This window comes from Geotrypetes seraphini, chromosome 4, assembly GCF_902459505.1.
Source record: "Geotrypetes seraphini chromosome 4, aGeoSer1.1, whole genome shotgun sequence".
In the NCBI taxonomy this organism is placed as follows: domain Eukaryota; kingdom Metazoa; phylum Chordata; class Amphibia; order Gymnophiona; family Dermophiidae; genus Geotrypetes; species Geotrypetes seraphini.
In genome coordinates this window covers 285,050,635-285,076,681 of record NC_047087.1, presented here as the reverse complement: position 1 = coordinate 285,076,681, position 26,047 = coordinate 285,050,635, and the positions used below count along the sequence as shown (strand labels likewise).

At 44.3% G+C, this 26,047-nt stretch overlaps 1 protein-coding gene across 1 annotated transcript in view; it reads right to left on the bottom strand.

Annotated features, from left to right (window-relative positions):
- Nucleotides 1-26,047, bottom strand: part of SLIT1 (slit guidance ligand 1) — a 606,757-nt gene that overhangs the window by 468,418 nt on the left and 112,292 nt on the right. The window contains exons 2-4 of the mRNA XM_033941251.1: nt 22,555-22,626; nt 19,182-19,253; nt 13,195-13,266 (exon numbers count right to left, since the gene is read on the bottom strand). Of these exons, the coding sequence (XP_033797142.1) occupies nt 13,195-13,266; nt 19,182-19,253; nt 22,555-22,626 (216 nt within the window). The remainder of the gene's footprint in view (nt 1-13,194; nt 13,267-19,181; nt 19,254-22,554; nt 22,627-26,047) is intronic.

Here is a 26,047-nt window from a genome sequence, read left to right as displayed (position 1 = left end):
TGAGTAATTTCTTTCACTGTAAATGGGTTAATTGTTATGTTTAAGCCCACAATAAACCATTTTGTTAGCCACAACACCATTTAGATCACAAATGATTCCAAAGGAGGGCTGTCAAATGTCTCATTTGGTTTCTGGAAGGAGACTTTAGGCTTGTCCTGGCTTTTCAATATCCCTTTCTTCCAGTATTTTGGAGCCTTGATATAGTGCTGATCCCAAATGGAATAATGATGTCTACACAGTTACTTGTACTAAATAAAACTTGATTTTATCTCTGGTTGATGTGTACAGTTCCTTCCCCACTTTTTTTCTGATGCAGAAAGAGGCAACGTGTTAGAATAGCTCATCCACTGGAAACTGCTTAAACATGGACAACCCCTCCCCCCTCCCATTTTATAACATTCTGCCTAAAGTTAGTCGCCAGTGCGTATGTACCGTATATACTCGAATATAAACCGGGATTTTTGGGCCAAAAAATGGGGGTCCTGGTTTATATTCGGATCATCCCTCAGTAACCACCCAAAACCCTCCCAGACTTCCTGCAGGCCTGCTTTAGGCCGGGACAGGAGGGATCCCTCCCGTCTCCTGCCCCGGCCGACACTAACAATTACCACCCTTCCTCCTTCCCTCCCTCACGTACCTGTTTGTTTCCTGATGGTCCAGCGTGTATCCCCCGCTGAAATCCTCTGGAAGATTGTAAAGGTAAGTAGCCAGTGGTGCACCCAGGCCGGCATGCAGCAGCGAGGTTTTCGTGCTGCTGGCTGGCCCAGCACTGCTCCTTGATAGGCTGCTGCGAGAACCGCGGGATACACGCTGGACCACCAGGGAACAAATAGGTACGCGAGGGAGGGTGGTAATTGTTAGTGTTGGCCGGGGCAGGAGACGGGAGGGATCCCTCCTGTCCCGGCCTACCACTAGGTGGTTTAAGTTAAGGGGAATGGTTAGCGGTAATCTGTTGGCTGGGTTAGAGGGCAGAGGGGAGTACAGGACAATCAAGCCATTGTGACATCACTGATGAGGCTGGCTCTTTTTAGGGGGAAGAGGGTACAGGGAAGGGATTCCATGCTGTCTTTTAACACGGATAAATGGTGTCTTTCCCCAAATCTACTTACTGTAGCTAATATTGATTTATGGACTGCTTCTCCAAAACGCTTTCTTAAATGCTAAGTGATTTTACCTGATTTTCCAGGAACAAATTCCAGAGCTTAAATATGCTCCTAATGGCGTAGTATAAGGGAGGGGGGGGGCGGGGTGGACCGCCCTGGGTACCGTCTGCATGGGGGCGCTGACGCCTCTCCTCCTCTCCACCCTTCCTCCCCCCCACGTACCTGTTGAAATGTTCTCCAACACAAGCAGCATCTTCCACTTGAAGGATCAGGAAATGATGTCAGAAGGGAACCAAGGCCGGCGCAAGCATTTCAAGAGTTACGTGGGGAGTGGGGTGGGGTGGGTGCTTAAACAGCAGGAAAGAGTTGCAGAGGGGGCATGGTACAGCAATGGCGGGTGCCAACTTCCCTTGCTATGGCATTGTGTGCTCCGATTGCAAAAAAAAAAAAAAAAAAAGAAGTTACCCAATTTGCTTTGAACAGTTTCATAGTAACTCACGGAGTGTCCCCTAGCCTTTGTACTTTTTGAAAAGCATTACCTTGTGAAAGAAATACTCTTTTTGTAGGGGGCCATGCATCCCACAGTGCTTGTGGTGTCAGTACTTAATAAAATACAGTAGGAGGCGCCGGCAGATTAACAGAGTTTGGCTACTGCCTTCATTCTTCCAGCTCTGTCCATCACTCTTGCTTACATTACATTACATTAGTGATTTCTATTCCGCCATTACCTTGCGGTTCAAGGCGGATTACATCCAAACTAAAACAAGAATTACATTTCAACTTGAAGTAATAGATTAAACGATGAGATCAAATTTTAAGGAAGAATTATGGGTTTTAGATAATGTTTGGTAACTAGAAAAATTAGAGAGTACTAAGGGTTTGTAGAGTGTTGGATGTTGGGCTGGATAAGTTTAACGTGTTTTTTGAAGAGTATGGTTTTACCCTTACCCTTACCTCAACCATCACACACTGCACTAAGGAAATCTTCCGGCTATGGGGCCAGAAAGAAGGAATAGACAAAAGTCTCCCTCCATAAACAGGGCCATTTGGCGGTCTCCCTGCAGGCACCCAGAATCTGGCTGGGTGATCTGTATGTTCTAATACGGGACGCTGTGTTTCTAGGAATGATACTTCAAGTCTTCTGCCACTCATTTACCAAATGCTTTCATGCCCTTCCTGGAAGTATTGTAGTTGTGGGTGGTATTAGAATGAATGACAAGTGAAGTGTGCAAAGTGCATGAATTATGTATGAGCCTCGGAACGAATTCTGCTGTAGCCCATTACTAATCTGCCTTTTTCCCCCCCCCTAAACTTTGTGACAACACAACCAGTTCATTTCTCTGTTCCCCTCGAGCATGGTTCAATCTTCTCATCAGCTGCTTCACAGACAAACCACGAGGAAGTGGGTCATTTCTGTCACATCGGCTTTCTGTGTCTCTTCCAAGCCATGGAAGCAGGACCTTAAGGTCAACCCTCGCCCTCCCAGCATGACTGATTGATTTGGATTCAGCTCACATCTTTTTCGATAGTAATTCGAGCTGAGTTACATTCAGGTATACAACTACTTCCCTGTCCTTAGAACCCCTTTTACTAAACTGAGGTAAAATTTCTAGTCGCCCTAGCTTAACATGGGAATATACCGCATGGTAGCTGCAAATTTTATGTGGGAACCAGTGGGGGCAGAACGAGCATTTTCTTATTCTGGTCCTGTGTTAAAGTGTAAACTAGCACAAAGTACATCAGGGGTGTCAAAGTCCCTCCTCGAGGGCCGCAATCCAGTCGGGTTTTCAGGATTTCCCCAATGAATATGCATGAGATCTATTTGCATGCGCTGCTTTCATTGTATGCTAATAGATCTCATGCATATTCATTGGGGAAATCCTGAAAACCCGACTGGATTGCGGCCCTCGAGGAGGGACTTTGACACCCCTGCAGTACATGGATGCAATTAATGTGGGATCATTTAGTACCTCATGTTTAGGAAGAGGTACATAAGTTCTCCCATATTAACTGTGCATTAGCCAGTTAGGGCTAAATTCAGTAAATTGGTGTCTCGCAAACCTTTCCAAGCCGCAGCAAACTAAACGTGGGGCCGCAGCTGGAGAGTCTCCACACACGCACAGATGTCGACGTGTCATGTCCACGTCCACGCATGTGCCGTGGCCCTCCAAATGAAGCCCTGAGCTTGTTAACCCTGAAATGACCATGCCAGCGGGGAGGTGCGATAAGTGAGAGACGCGCCTGCAAGGAGGAGAGGTGCCGGCTGACTCGCCTACACGACATGCCTCTCGTGGCACACCCGGAATCTCACCGAGGCGCACTACTGTGCCGCGGCACACAATTTGCGATACACTGCAGTAAAAGGAGCTCAGTAATCGGCACAGAAAAAATCTTTAGGTGCCAGACATGCGTATACCTGCTGAAACCTGGTGTCAATGCTGGTGCCCAAGTTAGGCATGCTAAGGCTCTATTATATAATTGTGTGCACAACCTTTTAGAATGCCCCTGATGCACCCAAGGCCACACCCCTTTTGAGTTACACTCTAGTAGATATAGGCACCATGCCTTATGACATAGCACGCAGACAGATGCACGTGTAAATTTTAACGAGTGCCAATTATCAATAATTGGTTGTTAGCACCCAATTATTGATGTTAATTGGTTCATTACTCAAGTTCTATATGTATCTTGGGCACATGCTCAAATCTGAGTCCAAAATTCTAGACGCCATATATAGAATTCAGAGGTTAGCGCATGGCAAGTGTAGTACGCTAACATAAGAATTGCCGCTGCTGGGTCAGACCAGTGGTCCATCCTGCCCAGCAGTCTGATCATGCGGCGGCCCCCAGCCAAAGACCAGTGCTCTAAATGAGTCCAGCCTCATCTGCGTACATCCCAGTTTAGCAGGAACTTGTCCAGCTTAGTCTTGAAACTCTGGAGAGTGTTTTCCCTTGTAGACTCCACCAGCGTTCCAGCTCTCCACCACTCTAGCTAGCTACTTAAAACTTCTAAATCCATTCTCCGTCCATATCGTGCACCCTAACATGCAGACATTTAAATACTTGAAAGTATTAATATAAAAACTGATGAATCTGACATCGGAGCCAGGCAAAATGACAGCGCATATATGTAAGCATGGATTAACGAGACAAAGCCAGCATGGATTTAGTCAAGGTAAATCATGCCTCACCAATCCGTTTCAAGCTTTAAGTTTATTATGGTTTGATATACCGTTTAAAAATTCCTAAGCAGTTTACATAAAAACATAGTTTAAATAATAATCTAAAATAGGGAGAGCAAATATGAATAATAAAGACAACGGGGGGGATGGGGGGAGGGGACACAACATGTGATATCAAAGGAGAACAGCAAGGGTTACATCATTTCAAGGGGTGAATAAACATGTAGATAAAGATACACCAGTTGATATTGTGTATCTGGATTTTCAAAAAGCATTTGACAAAGTCTCTCATGTAAGACTCCTATGGAATAGGAGGTAATGTCCTATTATGGATTAAGAACTGGTTAAAAGATAGAAACAGAGTAGGGATAAATGGTCAGTATTCTCTTTGGTATCTCCTATCTGTTTTACCAATTTCATTTTTATTATTATATTTAATGATTTAATGCTTTTATTATGTTTTTATGTTAGTGACCCCTGATGCAGGCATTTTGACTCGCCGAAACACAGTGCTGTGTCGGGTCCGCAGTTTATATATGTCCTTTTATTGGAATAAACAAGACTCTTTAACTTCAGTGATCCTACGTGGAGTGTTCATTGTCCGTTCTCACTTTTTCTTGTGTGCTTTCATACCCGTGGGTTTTTGTCCTGTTGGACTTTTGTTGTTTGAATAAACTAGTGAGATCATTAAATTTGCTGATGACACAAAGCAAGAGGATTATGAAAAATTGCAAGAGGACCTTGTGAGACTGGATATCAAAATGGCAGATGATGTTTAATGTGAGCAAGTGCAAAGTTAAGCATGTGGGAAAGAGGAATCCAAACTACAGCTATGTGATGCAGGGTTCCACATTAGGAGTCACCGCCCAGGAAATTGATCTAGGTGTCATCATTGAGGATACGATGTAACCCTCAACTCAGTGTGTGGCAACGGCTAAGAAAGCAAATCGAATGTTAGGAATTATCAGGAAAGCAATGGAAAGCAAAGATGAAAATGCTATAATGCATTTGTATCGCGCCATGATGTGGCCGCAGCTCAAATACTGTGTGCAATTCTGGTTGCCACATCTCAAAAAAAGATATAGCAGAATTAGAGAAGGTACAGGAGAAGGGCAACAAAAATGATCAAAGGGATGGCATGACTTCCCTTGAGTAAAGGTTAAAGTGGCTAGGGCTTTTCAGCCTGGAGAAGAGATGGCTCATGGGAAATATTTATTTATTCATTCAATATTTTATACCATTCTCCCAAGGGAGCTCAGAACGGTTTACATGAATTTATTCAGGTACTCAAGCATTTTTCCCTGTCTGTCCTGGTGGGCTCACAATCTATCTAATGGGTCTATAAAATCTATCTGGGGGTCTATAAAATACTAGCGGAGTAAACAGGTAGATGTGAGTCGCTTGTTTACTTTTTCCAAAAATACTAGGACTAGGGGCATGTAATGAAGCTACTAAGTAGTAGATTTAAAATAAATAGGAGAAAACAATTCTTCACTCAACATGTAATTAAACTCTGAAGTTCACTGCCAGAGAATGTGGTGAAAGCAGTTAGCCTAGCAGGGTTTATAAAGATTTGGATAATTTACTAAAACAAAAGTCCATAGGCCATTATTAGACGAATGCGAGGGAAATCCACTGCTTATTCCTAGGATAAGCAGCATACTATGTTTTACTCTTTGGGATCTTACCAGGTACTTGTGACCTGGGTTAGCTACTGTTGGAAACAGGATACTGGGCTTGATGGACCTGCAGTCTGTCCAAGTATGACAGCTCTTATGTTCTTAAGGAAAAATGGTAAAACTAGATGACATGAATGGACATTGTGGAATGGTAGATTTAGGAGTAATGTAAGGAAAGTCTTTTTTCATTGCAAGGGAGATTGATGCCTGGAATGCCACCTGAGGGAGGTGGTGGAGACAAAAACGGTGATTTGAATTCAAAAAGGCATGGGATCAACACAGAAGATCTCTAATTAGAACATGAATTGTATAAAAAACAAAACTTAAATGGTTACATGTGTGTTTGATGTATCAATTGGTGCTTAGTTGGCGACTCTGGCTGTGAAGAACTAAGGCAAGTACTGCATCCCATATAGGTCAATTCGGTTTAGGATGGGTTGGAGAGGGCTTCAATGGAAATTCCAGTAATTTGGAATATGAGGACAGTGTCGGGTAGACTTTTATGGTCCTGCAAATGACAAGATGGTTTGGATAGGCTGAAGTGGGCTTTAATGGCAACTCCAGTAGTTGGGCATTTCCGGGTGGACATCTATGATATATGTCCCAGAAACGCCAAAGAAAGACAATTTAATTGTGAATTAATAATGAATGTGAATGTTGGGCAGAATGGATGGACCATCTAGGTCTTTATCTGCTGTCATTTACTATGTTACTATTTTACTATGAAAGGCACTTAATGTAAGACTTGATGGGTACCATGTACTCGTGTTCGAGTCCTAGCGATTTGATGAACATCATCAAGTCTGGCTTATCACAAAACCCCTTTTAGCAGCTACTGCACAGTTTACACATTATTAAAATGGCCCCTAAGTTGGTACCTCATGCAAGGAAGCGTTAAATGATTTACCCAAGGTCTCAAGAAGCAGTAGCAGGATTTGGAACTGGGTTTGTCAGCCTGGTGCTCTAACCAGTAGGCTATTCCTCCAAAATGATTCAGTCCATCTATTTATTATTTAAAATGTCATGACTTTTCATTTAAAACCAACAAAGAGAGGCACTGGAGATGTCAAATCCAACCTATGGTCGCAAATCCTTTATTTGCAGTTTGTATCAAAGTTTTATAACAAGTCTTAAAAGAAGCAAAGTTCCAAAAGACAAAGTCTCGACTATGGGATCTAAGTTTTGGCAATACCATCGCCTTCCTCAGGGGACAGTTATAAACTGAAAAACATTGAAACAAATAACATCTGAGCAATTAAATATTACAACAAAAATATAAATAAGCCAAATAACTAGTGCATTTATATATACAATAAATTGTAGGAAACACATCTCCTGTGCCTCTCTTTGTTGCCTCGAGGCTTGGTACCTTCTTTCCCTTTTCCTACTTTTCATTTAAACGCATCATAATAGGATAACATTAAAAATATAAAAAAATAAAAACAAATATGTCACTTCTTCAACAGCAAGACAAATGTAAACACTTTATAAAAAGTAAAACCATCTAACTGGAAAAATAGATTCATTAGCTTTGTTCTACTACCGTAGTTATTGCAAAATGATGTCATTAGTCTTGCTATCCCATCCAAAATAAACACTTTGAAGGAACCACCACTACATTATCCACAGCTAACTAATAAGCCACCCTCACAAAACAAACATGAACAAGCTAACACGCTTGGAAACCAGAAAACACTAGGTAAAAAAGCCAAGTCTTAGCCTTTGTTCCTAAAATATAAGCAATTTTTCATAACCCCAAGCTCAAGTGGAAAGAAGCTCCAAACTGATGGTACAAAACAACCGAAAGCCATTGGGTCAATATTCAAAAGTATTTAGCTGATCACAGCACCTTCTACCTGGATAAGTAATGATGACTGGTGCATTGAGCAGCTAGATAGGACTTCTGAATATCCTTACAGATAACCGCTGCACCATGTGGATGGTACCAGGATGGAGTGGGCAAACAGTGGTGATGTTAAGTCTGATAAATCCCTTTGGATATCGGCCTGAAACTTAACTCATAGACAGCATATTACTCCTTTCAATTATAGCGAGTCCCCTGGCAGACCGTCTGTGCAGCTCCTGAGGCTATAGGGAAAGCAAATGTTATTATGTAAGTCCTGAGGGATGGCGAGAAGAGATTTCCTGAAGGGCTAAGCATGTGAACAATCACTTACCCTTGCAATATCTTTCAGCCAGTGTTCCCTCTATGTTGTGCGCATGTTCACATGGGTAGAAAGGGAGTGCACACACCTAGCAAATTCGTGCACAAGATTTTTCTTGCTTCATTTATTTTGAACATAGGCTATACTGCACATATCGAGTCAAGGCTAAAAACGTGCTCACAAACTGGCAAATTCTAAAGTTAGATGCCTAGCCAATGTATAAACCTATTAATCAATTAAGTTAGGCGTAATTAGTACCGATAATTGGCCTATTATGAAACTTCCTGTGGGCGTACGTGAGAGAGGAAAAGCCTTGGCAGGACTGACCACAGAAATCTGTTTCACTGCCTGTGCCAGTGGCCTGCTGGGACTCTGGAGGACTGTGGGGGGGAGGGGAGATGTCATAGAGAGATGCTGGACCTGCACAGGGGGAGGGAGAGAGAGTAGCAGATGATTTTTAATGCAGTGGGGGGGATGGAGAGCAAAGAGGACATGCTTGCCGCCCCCCCCCCCAGTGCACTCATTTCCCTCCCCCAAATTGACTGCTGGCTATCCCTCTTGAATTAGCACTTAACGTGGTGGATCTTAACGGTGCCTGATTTTGAGCACCATTTACTGAATCTGGCCCAATGTTTCACAGAGAGGGTGATGGATGGAATCAAAGCAAAACTTAGCAGCATTTAGATGGCCACTTCAATAACTGGACAGACTTCTACAGCCTGCGCCTCAGTTAAGGCTAGGCAGATCTGCATGGGCTGGAGTGAACTTCAGTGGCAACTGCAGCAGTTGAGGAGTAAGGCCAGTTCCAGGCAGACTTCTATAGCCTGTGCCCTCAAAATGGCGAGGACAAGATCAAGTACACATATTTTATATCTAAAAGTGAAATCTTGTTGGGAAGACTGGGTGGACCAAGCTGTCATCTACTATGTTACATCCTCTCTACACGTCTTCCATTTGTTCCAGGCTTGTCATCAAACACTTCTGGCTGTCCTTTCCCCCAGCTATCCCCGGAATGGCGGACCAAGCTCCCCTCATGCTCCTGACTCCTGCCATTTAGATGCATTAGTGCACACATATACATGTAATATGCTATTAATCATTTAACTGTGTAATTGGCAGGGCCGACTCAAAGGATTGTGGTGCCCTAGACTAGCTTACATCAGCCCTCCTCCTGCATTGCTTCTGCCCCCCTCCCTCATTGGTCTGGCATCTCTCCTAGTCTCCTTCAGTCCAGCATTTCTCCCCTCTCTCTCCCTCCCCCCCCTGCACCTCTCTCTTCACTGGTCTGACATTGCGCTTTCTCCTCTCTCCTGCCCGCAGGAAATGGCCTCAGAGGAGGAAGAACACAGCAGAGGGAAGACCAAGGGCCTGGGTGAAAGCAGCCAGTTTTCAGGCTGCTGCTGCCACCAACTTGTACACAGTTTTATAGGACCTTGGGGGGTAGAAAAGAAAAAGAAGCATGAAAGAGTGGGGAGGAAGGGGAGAGATGACAGGGTGGAAGGGGGAGAGATGCTGCACTGGAGGAGGGAGGGAAAGATACTGAACCTACAGGGAGGAAGGGAAAAAAAACTGTTCATCATTAGACCAGATGACATCGGAAGCCTGAAATTTTGGTGCCTTGTATCACTGGTGCCCCAAGCCAGAGCCTCAGCTGGTACAGTAGTTAAGTTGGCCCTAGTAATCCGCAGATAAATATTATGTGCCTCTTTATAGAATAATCCTCTTTCTGCTCTTTTGACTAATCCAAGGTGGCACCCCAAGTACCAATTCATTAAACACTGTATAAGCAACTCAGGATCCAGGGTGTGAAATGCAATGAACAGGTCAAGCAGGATTAAAAGCGAGTTTTCTACTCACACCCCATCTATCTACATTCGAACTTCATCTAACAGGTCCAAAAGAGCCTTCTCTGTTTCACGCCCTGGCTGAAATCCAGATGGACAAGAAAAAGAAACAGAAAAGCAGACTGTGGCTTTGCTATATAGAAATCTGAGTACATCGGTACCACACTTCAAGCATGTCGGTAAAACGCTTGTTTACAGGGCCCTTCTTTCTGCCTAACACTGGAATTGTTAGCATTACAGTTTTCACAGTTCATTAACAAGAAACAAACACCGCCAGTCAAAATCTCTTTCCAAGCTGTCAGGTCTGTGCCAGTATAATGCAATTTTTTTGGGGGGGTTGATACATTACTATATTGCTGTATGTTTTCTCTAAATAAAATTCCAGCCAAGGAAGAAAAGAACTTTCACATGATACAGACAATATAATAAGAAACTTGTGGGTGCCATGAATGCTGGTATAAAAAAAAAACCAACAACAAACCTTGCCTTTGCTAGATGGTTTATCTCAGATAAACACCATTTCATCTAAAGAATAAAACAGCTCAGAGTATAGAAGGGCCACCCAAGCGGTTTAGTGGTTAGACCTCTAAGTCATCATGTAGAGAACTGCACTGTTGACTGTTCCTCAGGTGGTTAAACCCCAGAATAATGTGACTGCAATGTGAACCATCTAGCCCTAGAGATAGAATACTGCAAAGTTACTTTTATAGTGACACCTACAGGCTAGATTGGGAACACTAGAATCATCTGTTCTAATCCAATACTAGCCAGAATTCTCACTGGGTTTCCCTTCCTCCACTGGGAGGCTGCTCCATGCATCCTGCATCTCTTCTGGGAGCAAATATTTCTAGCATTTGTAATCCTGTGTAGGGGTTTTTAGTCCTTAAAACAGGTTTAATGGCTCCTAACTGTCAGTGGTTGAAGAGAGGTTGTAATGGGCCAGCAGGGTGACTCAGTCACTAAATAGATTCCAGTTAGGAACTAGCCTAGAGGACTCCAGAAAAGGTTCTCTCACTGGCACCGAATGCTGTGACAAATTCAAACCATTCTCTGTACTGTGGTTCCACAAACATCAGATTATTTAGAAAAGAGGATATTTACAGAAGCCCAGATCCACAGAAGAAAATTACAGTGCCCTGAAACAATTGGTTTGTTAGTAAAGCAAAGTACTTCTCAGTTACTGTGCTTGGGAATGAACCCTTGCTTTGAATTTTGTGCCCGTATGCCGTGAAGCTGCATTGAAGCCTATTCCCATTAAATGTCTACTTTGAAGAAGTTTCTTCAGCAAATACTTTTATTTTGGAACACCGGTGTCAAGTGTCTCCTTTAACTGTAATAGTAACACCATGAGCTCTGAAGTGAAGATCCCTTCCTGTCCATCAGAAAATCCATACTGGTTCTTACAGATAATCCGTGAGACAGAGAGCTGGATCTATAAGTGAGCCTCTATTCAAGTGGTTGTCAACCTTTCCTTTGTTGTGACACACCTGACAGACAACGATCATGTATATCACAATCTGAGGTGGAAACGCACTTGTGTTCAAATAGCGTACAAGATCCAAATTGTCCACAAATCAAGTGCCCAAAAGTAGAGTTTACGTCATTTCTGGGCTCTTGATTTGTGGACAATTTGAACATTCGTATATGTGACACAACAAACACTGATCGACAACGCTAGGGTTACTAGATGTCCAGATTTACCCGGACATGTCCTCTTTTTAGAGGACTGTCCAGGTGTCCGACTGGATTTAGAAAACCCGGCACTTTGTCCAGGTTTTCGATGGCTCTGGTTCTACCAGAGCTTGGGGCCACGTCTGGAGGGGCTCTGAGCATGCATGTGTGTGACACAGTGAAGTTACACGCATGCGTATGACATCATCATGCCACATCTGTGCAAGCTCGGAGGCCTTCCAGATGTGGCCCCGAGCTCCGGGAAGAAGAGGAGATGAAGTATTGTGGGGGCAGAACATGGCGGGGCGGGGAGGGGGGGTGGAACAGGGAGGAGCCATGTGTCATCTTTTGCCATAAAAATATGGCAAACCTAAACAAAGCATGTTTAAATATTTCATTGTTTATCTGTAAGTTTAGTATGAGATTTTTTACCCCGTATCAAAAAGCTGTATGCAACACATCGGTTCCCGATTTCTTACTTATCATACAACAAAACAAATATACAGTACTCCCCCGAAATTCATGCAGGTTCCATTCCAGGACCTCCTGCAAATTTCAAAAAACCGCAAATGCGGTTTCTTGCCTGTCAAAAGGCAGGGGAGGCAGGAGAGAGCAGCTGGAGCGCCGGCGGGTGAAGAAAATCACTCACGGCCTGCTCCGACCGCCTCTTCCTGTAGTAAAATCGGGCTACACCAATCAGGAGCTGCTTTGACACGCAGATCCTGATTGGTGTAGCCCGACTTTACCACAGGAAGAGGCGGTCGGAGCAGACCGCGAATGAGCGAGTACACGATTCGCGAATTGCAAATTCGCAGGGGAACACTGTACAGTATATTCAAATTCTGATATCACCTCAGTAACAGCATCACAAAATCCCTCCACTGCCAGATTTTGTGAAGCAACACAAAAACCTGCAAATATGCTACTCAAACTCTATAGCAAACAGAATCTAAGGACAGCATTCATACAACACTTTCAACTGAGGCTGGAGGCAGCAGTTATTATTGCAAGTAGTGGAAAGCAGAAATAGGGACCAGTTACGGGGGACTCTCAAGATTTCTGGTCTTCTCAGTCACTGATGGTTGTAAAAGAAACCAAGGGTTGGCTGTTTTTTTACCAAATTTTTGTGACACACCTCCCACTTCTTGAGGACACACTGGTTGAGAACCACTGCTCTAGTCTAATATGAGGATCTCAAGTTTTAAGTAGAAATCAATAGGTAATTTGTTGTAAATACCACCCTCAGCATTTAAATTCTTCATGGAGGTTCAGTGCTATTGTCTGCATAAGGAGCGCTGCTGAACACCAAGGCATAGTAGCAAGTGATATTCAAACTACTCTCTTCATAGCTAACTGTATACAGTTAGGATCGCAGTTTTTTGGGACCAACTATCCAATCTGAACAGCAATCTGCTGCTCTGGGGATAACTGCCAGCCCACCCAGGATAAGTTCATACACACAGTTCTGTGCTTTGGAACTCTTCCATCTCACAGAGATTAAGGATATCAGGACTCATATACCGAAAGAGAAATAAATGTTCTTGTACTCACAGTCTGGAGAGAGCCTGATTGTTCTGGAAGAGAAGCTCAGGCAACGTGTGCAGATGGTTCCGATTCAGCCGTCTACAATATGGAAGAGAAGCAAAATTCAGACAGGTCTTGGGTCATCTCCAGCCAGAAATATGTTGTTTCGTGTCGCTTCCCGTGTCATTTCCAGGGATGTTTATTTTATTTATTTAGTTTTTCCATTATCACAGGCAGTGGCATAGTAAGGGGCGGAGTGCCTTCCCCCGTACCTTTTTTTTTTTTTTTTAACTTCCCCGGTGCAAGGTTGCTGCCCATGTCAGCATCAGTGCTCTCTCCGACATCACTTCCGGGACCCGCACCTAGGAAGTGATGTCAAAGGGCAAGCCAGAGAAGTTAAAAAGGTATGGGGAAAGGAAAGGAAGCGGGGCACCATCGCCTTGAGCACCGCTCACCCTTACTATGCCACTTACTACGGGACCAATGAGTGTATGCTGTTTTAGAAAGACTGCACACTCTGTGCAAAGAGTGTGCGTTGTTCATACATAATCTTTATTCACAAAGGCCCAAATTCTTGAAAGTACACCATAAGTTATGCAGTGGTAGGCACACTACCTCCACCCAACTTAGTTGGTTTAATTGGTTTTAAACGAAGTTGTAATTGACTAAAATCCGTGTGCAATCCAAATTATGTTAATTAGCTTAAATGGCATGGTAATTGTCTGCACTATTGAAGTTAATTGATCAATTTTTAAAAATGAATTAAGTGTTTCATGCAGAACTCAGAGCGGCGCCTGGCAATGCCTAAATCAAGGTGCCCTCTGATGCCTAATGGTGGCTACCTAAAAAGTAGGCATAGTTAGGGTAGGAGATCAAGAGCCAGTTTTGCAGGGTAGCTCAGCTTCCAATGCTCAAAAGGGTTCTCAGGGGGCTTTGACCAATTATGGTACCAGCCAATGAGAACCGTATGCAAATGCATCACTTCCTAGGATAGGAAGTGAGGTCAGAGGAAGAGCCGATGCTGGTGCGCCAGAAGCTTGGGGGTTGCTGCTCGCGCTAGGAACGTCACAGAGGTACAGGGGCAGGGAAGTAGCACGTACGCAGAGCAGTGGGGGGAGGGGGAAAGAGCGAGGTGGAAGATGAGTGCCTGTGTCCTCACCAAGATGGCGCCGGAGCGGACCGCCCCCCCTCCCCTTACTACCCACTGGCAACACTATAGACTGCCTCACCCAGAACAACCAACAGGGAATTTCCTCCAATTCAACTTCAACAGTCCAGTGGCAGTCATTGATGTGAGGTATAGTACGCTCACACGTGGCCTCCTTCCGATTATAAATACACGTTTGACTCCAGTCTTGCAGCAGCCGTGGAGAAAAGAGAAGCAGATTTTTACAAGCAGTGGGAGGTGCCTCTGACATTGCCCCTGAGGAAGAGAACGAACCAGGGGACTCTGTAGGGCATTCGGTTGAGGCACCCCCCCTAAAGAGAGAGCTTTGACTCCATGACGACTCTTGAAAGCGAAGTTTTTCTGCATATTACATTCTATGGAGAAAACTGCTACATTTAAGAACTGTTCGATTTAATCGTTTTCACTGATACACTATTGATTTATTTGATTCCAAACTTGCACTGGGCACTTTACTATTTATTGATTGTTATATATGAAAGACACTTTGATATTTAAAAGGTTCATGGGGAGACTGAAGGTGATGTTTGTGGGTATAATCCCATAGGGCGCTTCTTGTGCTCATGCGCCAAGGATACACCCAGGTGAACTCCGTTGGAGCCTTTTCTCTCAGGAAGTTCGCAGGACTGATTAGTCTCTCTGTGTTAACCATTCTACAAATTTAATTCTTCTCAATTCTTTTTGAATAGAGTGAGTGCTGGTGCATAGTTGGAATACAGGGAACGGAAGCAGGTCTGTGTGTACGTACTATCCTTGAAATTGACCCCTTCACATTTATATAGAACTTCAGGCTTTGGGATATTTTGGAGCCATCGATGTGAGCCACATGACGCAGGGGCTATTACGAACACGGCACAGACACCACCAGGTTATGTCTGTTTTAATTTAGCCATCTTCCAATAATTCTTCTATATAGTGATAGTAGACTCGCAATAACTTCACAAAAGTATTTTTTTCTTAGCGCCGAATATACTAAGGGCTCCTTCTACTAAGCCACTTCAGGGCTTTAAAGCGCGCTAAATTGCAGCGCGCACTAGACCTTAAATGCCAGCATTGACCTGGCGTTAGTTCTAGTTGCGTAGCACGGATTTAGCGCGCGCTAAAATGCTGCGTGAGCTAAAAACGCTAACGCAGCTTAGTAAAAGGAGCCCTAAGCGTTCATCTTGTTGCTTATTTCATCTCTATTTAAACACTCAATGCTAAGTACTACAGGGGAGTTCAGATCACCACCCGAGTCATAAAGCTCCTGGTGGTATGGTTCTTCATCATTCCCAGTACTGCATTTGAGGCATTTATTTTGAATTACCTTTTATATTATTTCATTTTATAATAAATAATCTAATATAATAAAACGGTAAGCCGCACATGCGCACTTCCTATGCGTGCGTCCGTTTTCCGTGAGGAAAGTGCGCATGCGCGGCTTACGGTCTGGCCTCACGCGAGGCAAGACAAGTGGCATGCGCGCTCTTCCCTGATCTCCACTGCTGCCGGCCGCTAGCACCCCCTGCCCTCTCCGTCGCCTGCCGGCTCCAGCGGCGTAGGCAGCACTATAAACACGCTGCTTTGCGCCCTTCTCTGCCACGTCTCTGATGACATCATCGGAGACAGACGCGGCAGAGGAAATAGCCAGTAGAAGGCCGCGAAGCAGCGTGTTTAAAGTGCTGCCTACGCGGCTGCAGTCCCGAGGTTTTTAATCCTTTCTCTTAATCTTTAAGCCACGATGAGCAAAAATATGCAACTGAAAAGGTTTCAGAAATTAAGTACATCGGGAGCTGTTTATTCAAGCAGCCATTTACCACGAGCTCATGCTTTTTATCTTTCTCTTCACTTCTGCCACTGCTCCTAAACCATGCTATCCAGGGAGTAATTGGGAATGTCGGGCACTGGAGAACAGGATGGAACCTTCCTGGCCTCCTACATGGTTGCAGATTTTCAGCCGGTGGGAGGGTCAGGAGCAGGCCGGATCGACAACGGCAGTAAAAGAAGGGGGAGGGGCCGAACGGAGCAGGGAAGAGAAGGTAAGAGAAGGGAAAGGGGGAGTGGGGGAAAATGCTGCTACTGCTTCTACACAGGAAAGGGGGGGGATAGGAGGGAAATGCTGTTGCTGCTGCATAGGGAAGTGGGATGGAAATGCTGCTGCACAGGGAAATAGGGAAAAATGACAGACAGACAGACAGCGGGAGGGAGGGAGACAGAAAGAAAGAAAAACACAGGGGCAGGGATAGGGACAGAAAGACAGACAGAGAAAGGGGGCCAGAGAGAGAGTTAGCGGGAGAGGGAAAGGGGGCTGCTTTGGGGGGAGGGGTGTGCTTGGGGCAAACAGCTTTGCTCTGGGGGTGAAGACAGAAGGGGCCATGGAGAGACAGGGAGAGGGATAGGGGGCTGCTTTGGGGGGAGGGGTGTGCTGGGGGGGAGACAGAAGGGGCCATGGAGAGATAGGGAAAGGGGACAGACAGCTTTGCTCTGGGGGGGAAGACAGAAGAGGGCCATGGAAAGACATTTGGGGGGGAGGTGGGTGCTGGGGGCACACAGCTTTGCTCGGGGGGAGGGGGAGACAGAAGGATACAGACAGCGGCCAAGGAGAGAGAGATAAAGAAACACAGACAGACAGACACATCTATTCTAGCACCCGTTAATGTAACGGGCTTAAAGACTAGTTTATATAAATAAGTTCATAACTTAGGGCTCCTTTTATCAAGCCGCGCTAGCGGGGTTAACGCGCGCAACGTCTCATCACGTGTTAACCCCCCGCACTGGCCTAAAAACTACTGCCTGCTCAAGGAAAGCGGTAGCGGCTAGCCCGGCCGGCGGTTTAGTGTGCATTATTACATGCGTTAAACCGCTAGCGCGGCTTGATAAAAGGAGCCCTTAGCTTTTATAATAGACGGGGACGGGGAATCTTCTATTTGGACTTGGAGGTTGAAATGTACAGCGTTAGCATCTATGAGACAAACTTGGGTTTTCTTGTTGCATAGGATTTTTTGGACCCCAGTTCGTTTGCAAAAGTTAGACAGTTCTAAATCTAATAGATGCTGGCATTGTCATATTGATATAGCAACTTTGGATCATCTGTTGTTTTATTGTCCTTTGATACTTAATTTTTGGAAGTCGATATGGGGCTAAATTAATGTTGTACTTGGGTCATCGATACCACTGACCTATGAAGCCATAATTTGTGGTACTTTACTACATGTTAAACCTTCTTTGGATCGTTATAAAAGCCGGCTTTTCTTAATAATGAGGGGAATAGCAATGCAGATGATTACACGCAATTGGAAGAATTATGATAGACTTAATTATATTTTTGGTGGATGAACTTATGTTGCAGTTAGAAGGAGCCCGAGAGCTGGTCTCAAAGGGCGGAGAGTAACACGGGGCTGGGAGGCCCGTGTGTTGCTTGCAGGCAAGGTAGGGAAGAAGGGGGGGGGGTTGGTAGAGAAGAACCGTTAGAAGGAATTATATGGAAGAAGGGGAGGGGTTCGCGCCAAAAGGAGAGGCAGGGATTGGATAGTGCAGGAAAAGGGGGGCGTTTTACTTAAAGTTTTAGCATGAGCCTTGGAGGACTGAGTTCATTGCAGGTCCTCCAAGGCATATTTTAGTCCCGCCCTCCCTCCCTTTTGGTGAACTTCGTGGTGTGTGAGGCGGGTCTCCCGAGCTACTGGGTGCTGGGGCTCATCCGGCGATGAGCGGTGGGCCGGCTGGGAGCCGTGCCTTGGGGTCAGGTGACCCGGGTTAAAGGGGCATGAGGTCATGCCACCCCTCAGACACTTGCTGTTGGTGGCGGGGTCGGGGGCAAAGGTACTGTTACACAGGGTAGCTCGGGAGGAGCTTGCTGAGGTTCATTGTTAATTAAGGTTCAATGTGTTAATGATGTTAATTTATGCAAATGTATTTATGGGTTAATGTGATATAATAAAGAGCTGCGGCTATTTACCACAATAAGGTGTGTTGTTTTATTAATATGGGGTAGGGAAAGGAGGGAGAATGACAACATGATGGGACTATCCAGATCCCGATGTTACAAATATGAAAGAATGAATGCTGAATTTTTGGGATATAGTAATGCATCTAGAAGGGTGTGGAGCCCGTTGAATCACATTAGTTGTCATGTACCTTTTCTTTTTAGTTAATTCCTTACACATCCAGGGTGGGATGGAGGTAGGTGGGAAGGCATCATTATTTCTTGTATTTAGCTTATTGAAATTCTATATGTGGTTATACTTTTATGGATGAATGGGAGGAAGGTGGGGGGGGAGAGAAAATTATTGTTTTCAGAATGTTTGTATATTTAAAGTGCTTTTCCTGATTCGTTTATGTTTTAAAAATTTTGCAATGCACTGTTAATATTTGAAAATTAATAAAGATTTTTTTTTAAAGCCATTTAAAGAGAGAAAATTATTAAGTCACAATCTTTGAAAAAACCCAAAACAAAATTTCCGTTCCTGGCAGTGGTCCTGCAGTAGTCAGGTGTGCATAGCCACTCTTTCTGTTAAGCCTTTGTTCAGTTTGGCTCCCCATTCATCAAAGTGTGACAGGGGTGTAGCATGAGCCCTCCTGACTAGCACCGTGCCAGCCTGTCTGTCCTGAGTTAATCTAGAAACAGATGAGAGCGTGGAAGCATATGTTATAGGCTTGAGCCAGACCAGCTAATGAATAGCAATAGATTTTGTTTTTGGCCGGTCATAGGATAAGACCTGCTTAAGTGCAATTAGAATGTGAGCAGGGGATATCACAAAAACAAGAGACAAAAAAATTAGGGCGGAGGGTGGATCAATCATAATGGCTCCAGTCTCATCCACGTCCACAGATCACCCCAAGGGACACTTACAGTCTTTCGAGATCCTTCATGTCATCGAAAACACCTCGCTCGACTGTGTTAATCTGGTTTTCCATCAGTTGCCTGAAAGGGAAAAAAAAAACACAACCCCAGCAGCTGTTTAGAAAGAGATTAACAGTATAAATTAAAAAAATAAAATAAACACCCTAATGAGAAGACACAGCCTAAACATGTGAGAAACAGCAGTAGCTCATCTGGCAAGCAGCGCTGTCCAGAAGGCCAGACTGGTACCAGCTGTTAGCATGAGACAGAGGAGGAGCGTGTAGAGACAGGCAGGTGTGCTTTGCTATCCTCGCTTTCTCAAGGCATCATCTCCCAGAGAAGAGACAAAAAGGGAAGTCACACACACAGTACACTGTAGATATATGAGGAGAACTAAGGAACCCCTATAGGCTTCTCCACCACTGTTGAGATGGGCTAGAAATCTTTTGACACTGCTCTCACAGGGCTGTACATTATAATCTAGCTATGGTCTTCAGAGCTGGAACTTACAAATGCATATAGCACAGAAAGAGCCACAAATAAGCATGTGGCTTCTGCAAGGTTTCATCAAATAGCCTTATTAATTCACTGCTTTCGGTCTACAGTGCTGAACAGTGAAAAGAAAAAAAAACCCCACTGCCTTTCCTGTGTGATCTGTGGTAGTCTGTGAATGTTCCAAGGCGTCTGTGGCAACACCATGTCATCCACTCCCTGACACAGGGGAACACAAGATGCTTTTCTGTGTCAAATGCGACCCAGACTTCATTTTCCTACTTTCCACTCCACCTCATTCTCTCCTTCTCTCCCCTCGACTCCCCAGCCATTTCTCTTTTTCTTCCCTTCACTCTTCTCCTCTCTCTTTTTTTCCCTGTTCTCATCCTACCATCCTCCTTTCCTCTCCACTCCTTGCTGGAGGTATACAGTAGTTAAGTTCATGCAGTCAGGCATTCCGTTATACTGTTTTTTTTTAACGATCTACTTCTCTATCTACTGTATAGTATCTATCAATGGGGCCTTTTTACTAATGTCTGCTGAAATCTGGACTTATCCTCTCTTCTACAAAACTGCTCTAGCGGTTTTTAGCACAGAGGGCCGCGCTGCTCCAGACGCTAGTAGGAACTTCAATGAGCATCGGGAGCAGAGTGCGGCTCTCTGCGCTAAAAACCGCTAGGGCGGTTTCGCAGAAGAGGGGGATAGTGTGTTCTAACGTGGCACTTTTTGGGGCTTTTTATTTTAATTTACAAGTCATACACTGCAAACAATGAATGTGGGAGTACTAAGAGGGAAGTGCTACAGTATAAAAGGGGCCTAAAGTTAGGTGCCCAATTTAATTAGTAACTTGGCTTCAAGCTCATAATTGGGAAAAAAATAAATAAAATTTAATTGGGATTAAGGTGCCTATTCTCTTAGGCGTGATTCTATGAAAGATAGGCGCCTAACACTAAAGTGTAGAAAGACTTAGGTGTCACTAGGCACGATTGTCTAAAGGACTTAGGCGTCTATAATATAGACCTTTAAAGCCCTGGTCTATATTACAGATGCCCAAGTTTTAAGTTAGGCGACACTAAGCGCAATTCTGTAATGGGTGGCTAAGTGTGACTGGCATGCAATAAGCACCTACCAATTGCAGAATCTGGCCCTAAGTGCCACTCTATTGACTCTACATTATTCTGTTAGAACATGCTAATCAGAACGCACTAGCTGGATAGTGCAGGAATGCTCACTCTCTCCCTGTGACATGCCCCCTCTAAAAATATATATATTTTTTTAATAGTTAATGCATGCTTACCATGCACAAAAAGGCAAAATATGCAAAACAATTTAACACATTTTGCAATAGTTTGGTTCCTGCACTAAAGTTATGTTAAGGACCTAATGCCCTTCAGTAAAAAGACCACTATATGAGTGTGTGTGTGGGGGAGTGATAATGAGATAGGAACAGTGGCATGGTAAGGGGGGGGGCAGGAGGGTGGTCCGCCACAGGTGCCATCTCACTTGAGGTGCCAGCATTCCTCCTCCTCTCCACCCCCTTCCAGCTCCACCCCTTGCCACGCACACCCCCTTCTTACGTTAAGAAAAGAGTCTGTAGAAATGTCTGACCACAGAGTATGCCTACCGTCTTTGTATATTATGAAGAATAGTGTGGCAACTCTGCGCTCCTCTCCCATCCAGTGTTATAGCGAGGATGCGCGGCATCTGAGGTAGTGGCACCCCTCCCCCCGCACATGCACCCCCTTCCCCGTACCTTTTTAAGTTCGGCACGAGCAGCCACCAACTTGCTGCCCGTGTCGGCTTCGGCGCTCTGACGTCACTTCCGGGACCCGCACCTAGGAAGTGACGACAGAGAGCGCAAAAGTCCGTGCGGGCAGCAAATTGGTGGCTGCTCACGCCGAAGTTAAAAAGGTAATGGGAAGGGGTGCATACGTGGGGGGAGGGGCGCCGCTCATCCTCGCTATGCCACTGGATGGGGGAGGAGGGGAGAGTTGCCACACTATTCTTCATAACATACAAAGACGGTAGGAATACTCTGTGGTCAGACATTTCTACAGACTCTTTTCTTAACGTAAAAAGGGGGTGTGCGTGGCAAGGGGAGGAGCGGGAAGGGGGTGGAGAGAAGGAGGAATGCTGATGCCTCAATTCCGTATGAGCGTAAGGAATTTCTTCTTTACCCAGAGAGTGGTGGAAAACTGGAACGCTCTTCCGGAGTCTGTCATAGGGGAAAACACCCTCCAGGCATTCAAGACAAAGTTAGACGAGTTCCTGCGGAACTGGAATGTACGCAGATAGGGCTGGTCTCGGTTAGGGTGCTGGTCTTTGACCTAGGGGCCACCACGGGAGCGGACTGCTGACCCAGCAGCGGCAATGCTTATGTTCTTATGTTTTCTTAACCTTACAGTGCACCAGTATGTATCGTGCCCTTCTCGTGACGCCCATGTCTCTTTTTGGGGTATTAGATTTTCCTGTGACATAAGTGCCAGCTTGAATACCAACACAGTGACACTCTGACTCTGCTCTATCGGTGCCAGCCGAATGCCAGCAGCTATCTCACGTCAAACACTACACTGCTCTGTTACTGGCGGCGAGGAAGCCAGCAAAGCACATGCTGTCAAAGCAGCCGGCGCACAAGTAGTGCCCCGGGGGGTGCCAGCAGTCTGCCCAGTTTGGGATGATGAATATTTAAAGGTTTTCTTCTTGAACTTTTTGCCCGTGGATGGAACATCTAGTAATTTATTCAGGCCTCTGAGCTTTTTCATTCTGCTTTGGAAGCACAGCGCCCTTAGAAAATGAAAGCAGGCAAACGTCGACTTTTCTCAGGATTCCCTAAGACAGTGTGTTCTGGCAGAGACCATACATATGAACAAGACTGAAAAAACAAACTTACAAAACGCGCATCTGTTTGAGTCCAGAGAGGTCGTTTTTGTTGACACGAGTGATGTTATTCCCATAGAGCTCCCTGTAGGCAGTAACAAAGATAAAGAAAGAAAGGTCAGTGAAATGATGTCACCTATTGCCCATGAGTGATTGCCATAAGTGACCTTTAGGCCTTTCACACCAATCTTACTCTCTGCCTCTGCTTCTGGCTGACAGTTCCTCTACCACCGATCCTAAGACCTTCACCACTGACCTAAGTTCCAGTACCTAATGCTAACAGCTGATGGCTTCTCTGCTGACTTCTGGTCGAGGACCTTAAAGGTGAACTTTGTCTTTTACCTCTACTCTAGGCCTTCTGTCCATGACTCAGAACCCTACCACTAGTTCTGAACAGTCATCCATCCATCAGCATCTTTCTCTCCTCCAGACTTCCACTCCTTTCCTTAGCCTTCCTGCTCCGTCTAGTTCCTCTTTACTCTCTTCAAAAGTATGCGATAGGATTTTTTCTTCTTCGAGATCCTTACCATAAGCTCGGGTTTTTCAGCCTTTCTAGAGGCATCTTAACATCTTTTACCACATATATTAAATAACTGAAGAAATGCTCAGTTCCAAAATGGTATCTACTCTTACATACTGCAATCATAATTATGGAGATTTAGAGAGCATAAGGTTCAATGTAACTCAAACACATTTTATAGATCTATGCAAGAGAAATATTTTCAGATCTCCTGGTATTGACCCCATTCTTAATAGCTTATATTAAAAAAGGGAAAGCCAGTACCAGGGACTTTTGTCCATCTCTGTACAAGGTTGTTTTGTCATGAAGTAGATAAAAGCTATTTGTTAATGTGATGCTTTTGTAATGTTACATTAAGATTTTTATGTCCATTTTAAAATGGTATTTGTTAAATTATGAATTTGTAAGTATAGGGAAGTTACAGGGAAATACTTTTAAAACCAATAGGAGGAAAAAATTTTTCATTCAGAGAATAGTTAAGCTCTGGAACACGTGGTAAGAGCAGATAGCATAGCTGGTTTTAAGGAAGGTTTGGACAAGTTCCTGGAGGAAAAGTCCATAGTCTGCTTGCTCTGTATCAGTAGCATGGAATATTGCTACTCCTTGGGTTTTACTAGTGACCTGGATTGGCCACCGTGAGAATGGGCTTGATGGACCATTGGTCTGACCCAATAAGGCTATTCTTATGTACCTTGGAAAACGCTTAGGTTTACGCGGTTACAAGTTTGTTAAATCAATCAATAAATTTGTCTACTCATTTCATGGTTGGGCATGTGATTAGCTCTGCACTGGAGAAAAAAGTCATGTTGGACTTTGTGATTGTTTCAGAATACCTTCAGTGAGAGCACCAGTCACTATGCTAGTCCTAGGGAAAACTGATATTTTTGTAGGTTGTGATATCTTTTAAAAAAACAACAAAACCCTGAGTGCACAAGCTTTCAAGACCTCAGAAAATATCTGTGAGGTTTCCAGAGCCTAGGAACCACAACTGAGTCCTTTAGTCCTAGAGGAAAAGTCCATACATCATTATTAAGGCAGACCTGGAGAAAGCCCTGGGAGCACACAGCATTCAATCCTGCTGCATTTTGGGATTCTGCCACTTATTTGTGCATATCTTATTTAGATTGAAACCAATGCTTCTGCCCATAGATTTTTGCTTTGTTGTTCAGGCGCTTCTATTGTTTCGGATTGGTCATTTGGTAATCTTCTCTATCTTGGATTGTCTCGGATTGGTTATTTGGTAATGTTCTCTATCTTGGATTGGCAAAGAAAGCATTTTAACCTGTACAACCTTGTGAATTCAGCTGCTAGATTGATAATGGGCATCCCTAGGGTCGCCCATATTACTCCAATTCTGAAAGTTCTACACTGGTTATCTCTTCAGCAGAGGATTTGTTACAAAGCATTATCAGTCATCCATCAAATATTGCACTCCTCTGCTCCTACTTATTTTCAGAATTTGTGGGACGTTTTATCAACCTGCCAGATGTTTGCGATCTGAGGGAGGAATGTCACTAATCAGTCTAAAAGAAAATGGGATTCGTTATGCAAAATCTAAAAAGTCTATTTTTTCCATTGATGGTAAAAAAAATCTCTGGAATTCAATCAGGTACAATGAGAGTATGCAAAAATCGTATGTCCTTTAAGAAGTGATTGAAAACACAATTATTTGTAGATGTCTGCCTTTCTCTAAACTCTGTGGTTACTGTTTTGTTTTCTGATTTCTGGTATTTTGGTATTAAGAGAAATCTGTTGTATTTTATTGTTTCTGTTTCGAGACTGTGTATGTAATGTTTTTGTACATCGCTTAGTTTTAAGCGGTTCATAAATCTTTTAAATAAATAAAACCATTGAAGTTAAAATGTTGAATTATTTTAACACAAAAAAAAGAGCCAAAGACCCCACGGTGAATAATAACACAAGAAAAAAAGTGGGGAGGGAACTGTACACAACCACCTGTGACGGTGTTATTAATAAGCATTTACTTTAAGGTTTTTATCACTGTTATTATCGTTCATAATCTTTTAATGTCATTAAAGCATTGGTTTTATCATTTTTATGTTACTAATCTGCCAGCCTTTTTAGTAAATTGTTATTAACACTTTTTTTTGGTTTTTGGTTATGTTCTTATTTCTATACATGTGTATTGTTTTAGATTGTTTACCCACATCCCTGACACGGGCTTCAGTGTTGTAGCTGAAATACGGACAGTGTCGGGTATAAGAGAGTCCAAAAGGATTCACAAGATAGTTCAAGGGCTCCTTTCACAAAGGTGCGCTAGCAGGGTTAACGCGCGCGACTTATCATCATGCGCTAAGCCCTGCGCTGGCCAAAAACTACTGCCTGCTTAAAAGGAGGCAGCGCGCGCAGTATTACGCGCATTAAACCGCTAGCGCGCCTTTGTAAAAGGAGCCCCAAGTGACTATAAGGATATACTGTATGGACTAATATTGAGTTTCAAATCATTTATTAAATACAACACACATGCAAATAAACCCCGTCACAGGTTGATGCGCACAGTTCCCGCCCCACTTTCTTTTCTGTTGAAATATTTCAGCAGGCAGGACTTAAAGATCAGGTTTTCCTATCGAATTATATAATACTGCATTGGCGCCCTCTGGTCACCCATCCATTTCTCACCCCTACCTTTCCTTGTGAGGCTGTAATTGGAAAGAAGCCCCCAAGAGCGATTAGCGGGGGGGCTGGCATAAGGTGGGGGGGCTCCAGGGGGGGACTGAGGCAGGATAGGACAAGAGGCCAGGCAAGGATAGGCAGAGGGGAGGGGCAACGGGAAACTTTAAAAGAGGCTCCCCCGGTGCAGCCATTTCTCTTGCGGCGCACCGGGGAAAGCGAACTCCCGCCCATCCATACCCAAGCTTGAGGAAGGAAGGTAGTTGCAGATGGCGGGAGGGGAAAACCCAACACAAGCGGGGAGGGGGAATAGTGGGGAGGGGGATAGGATTGGCCGCTTTAAAGTGAGGGCTCC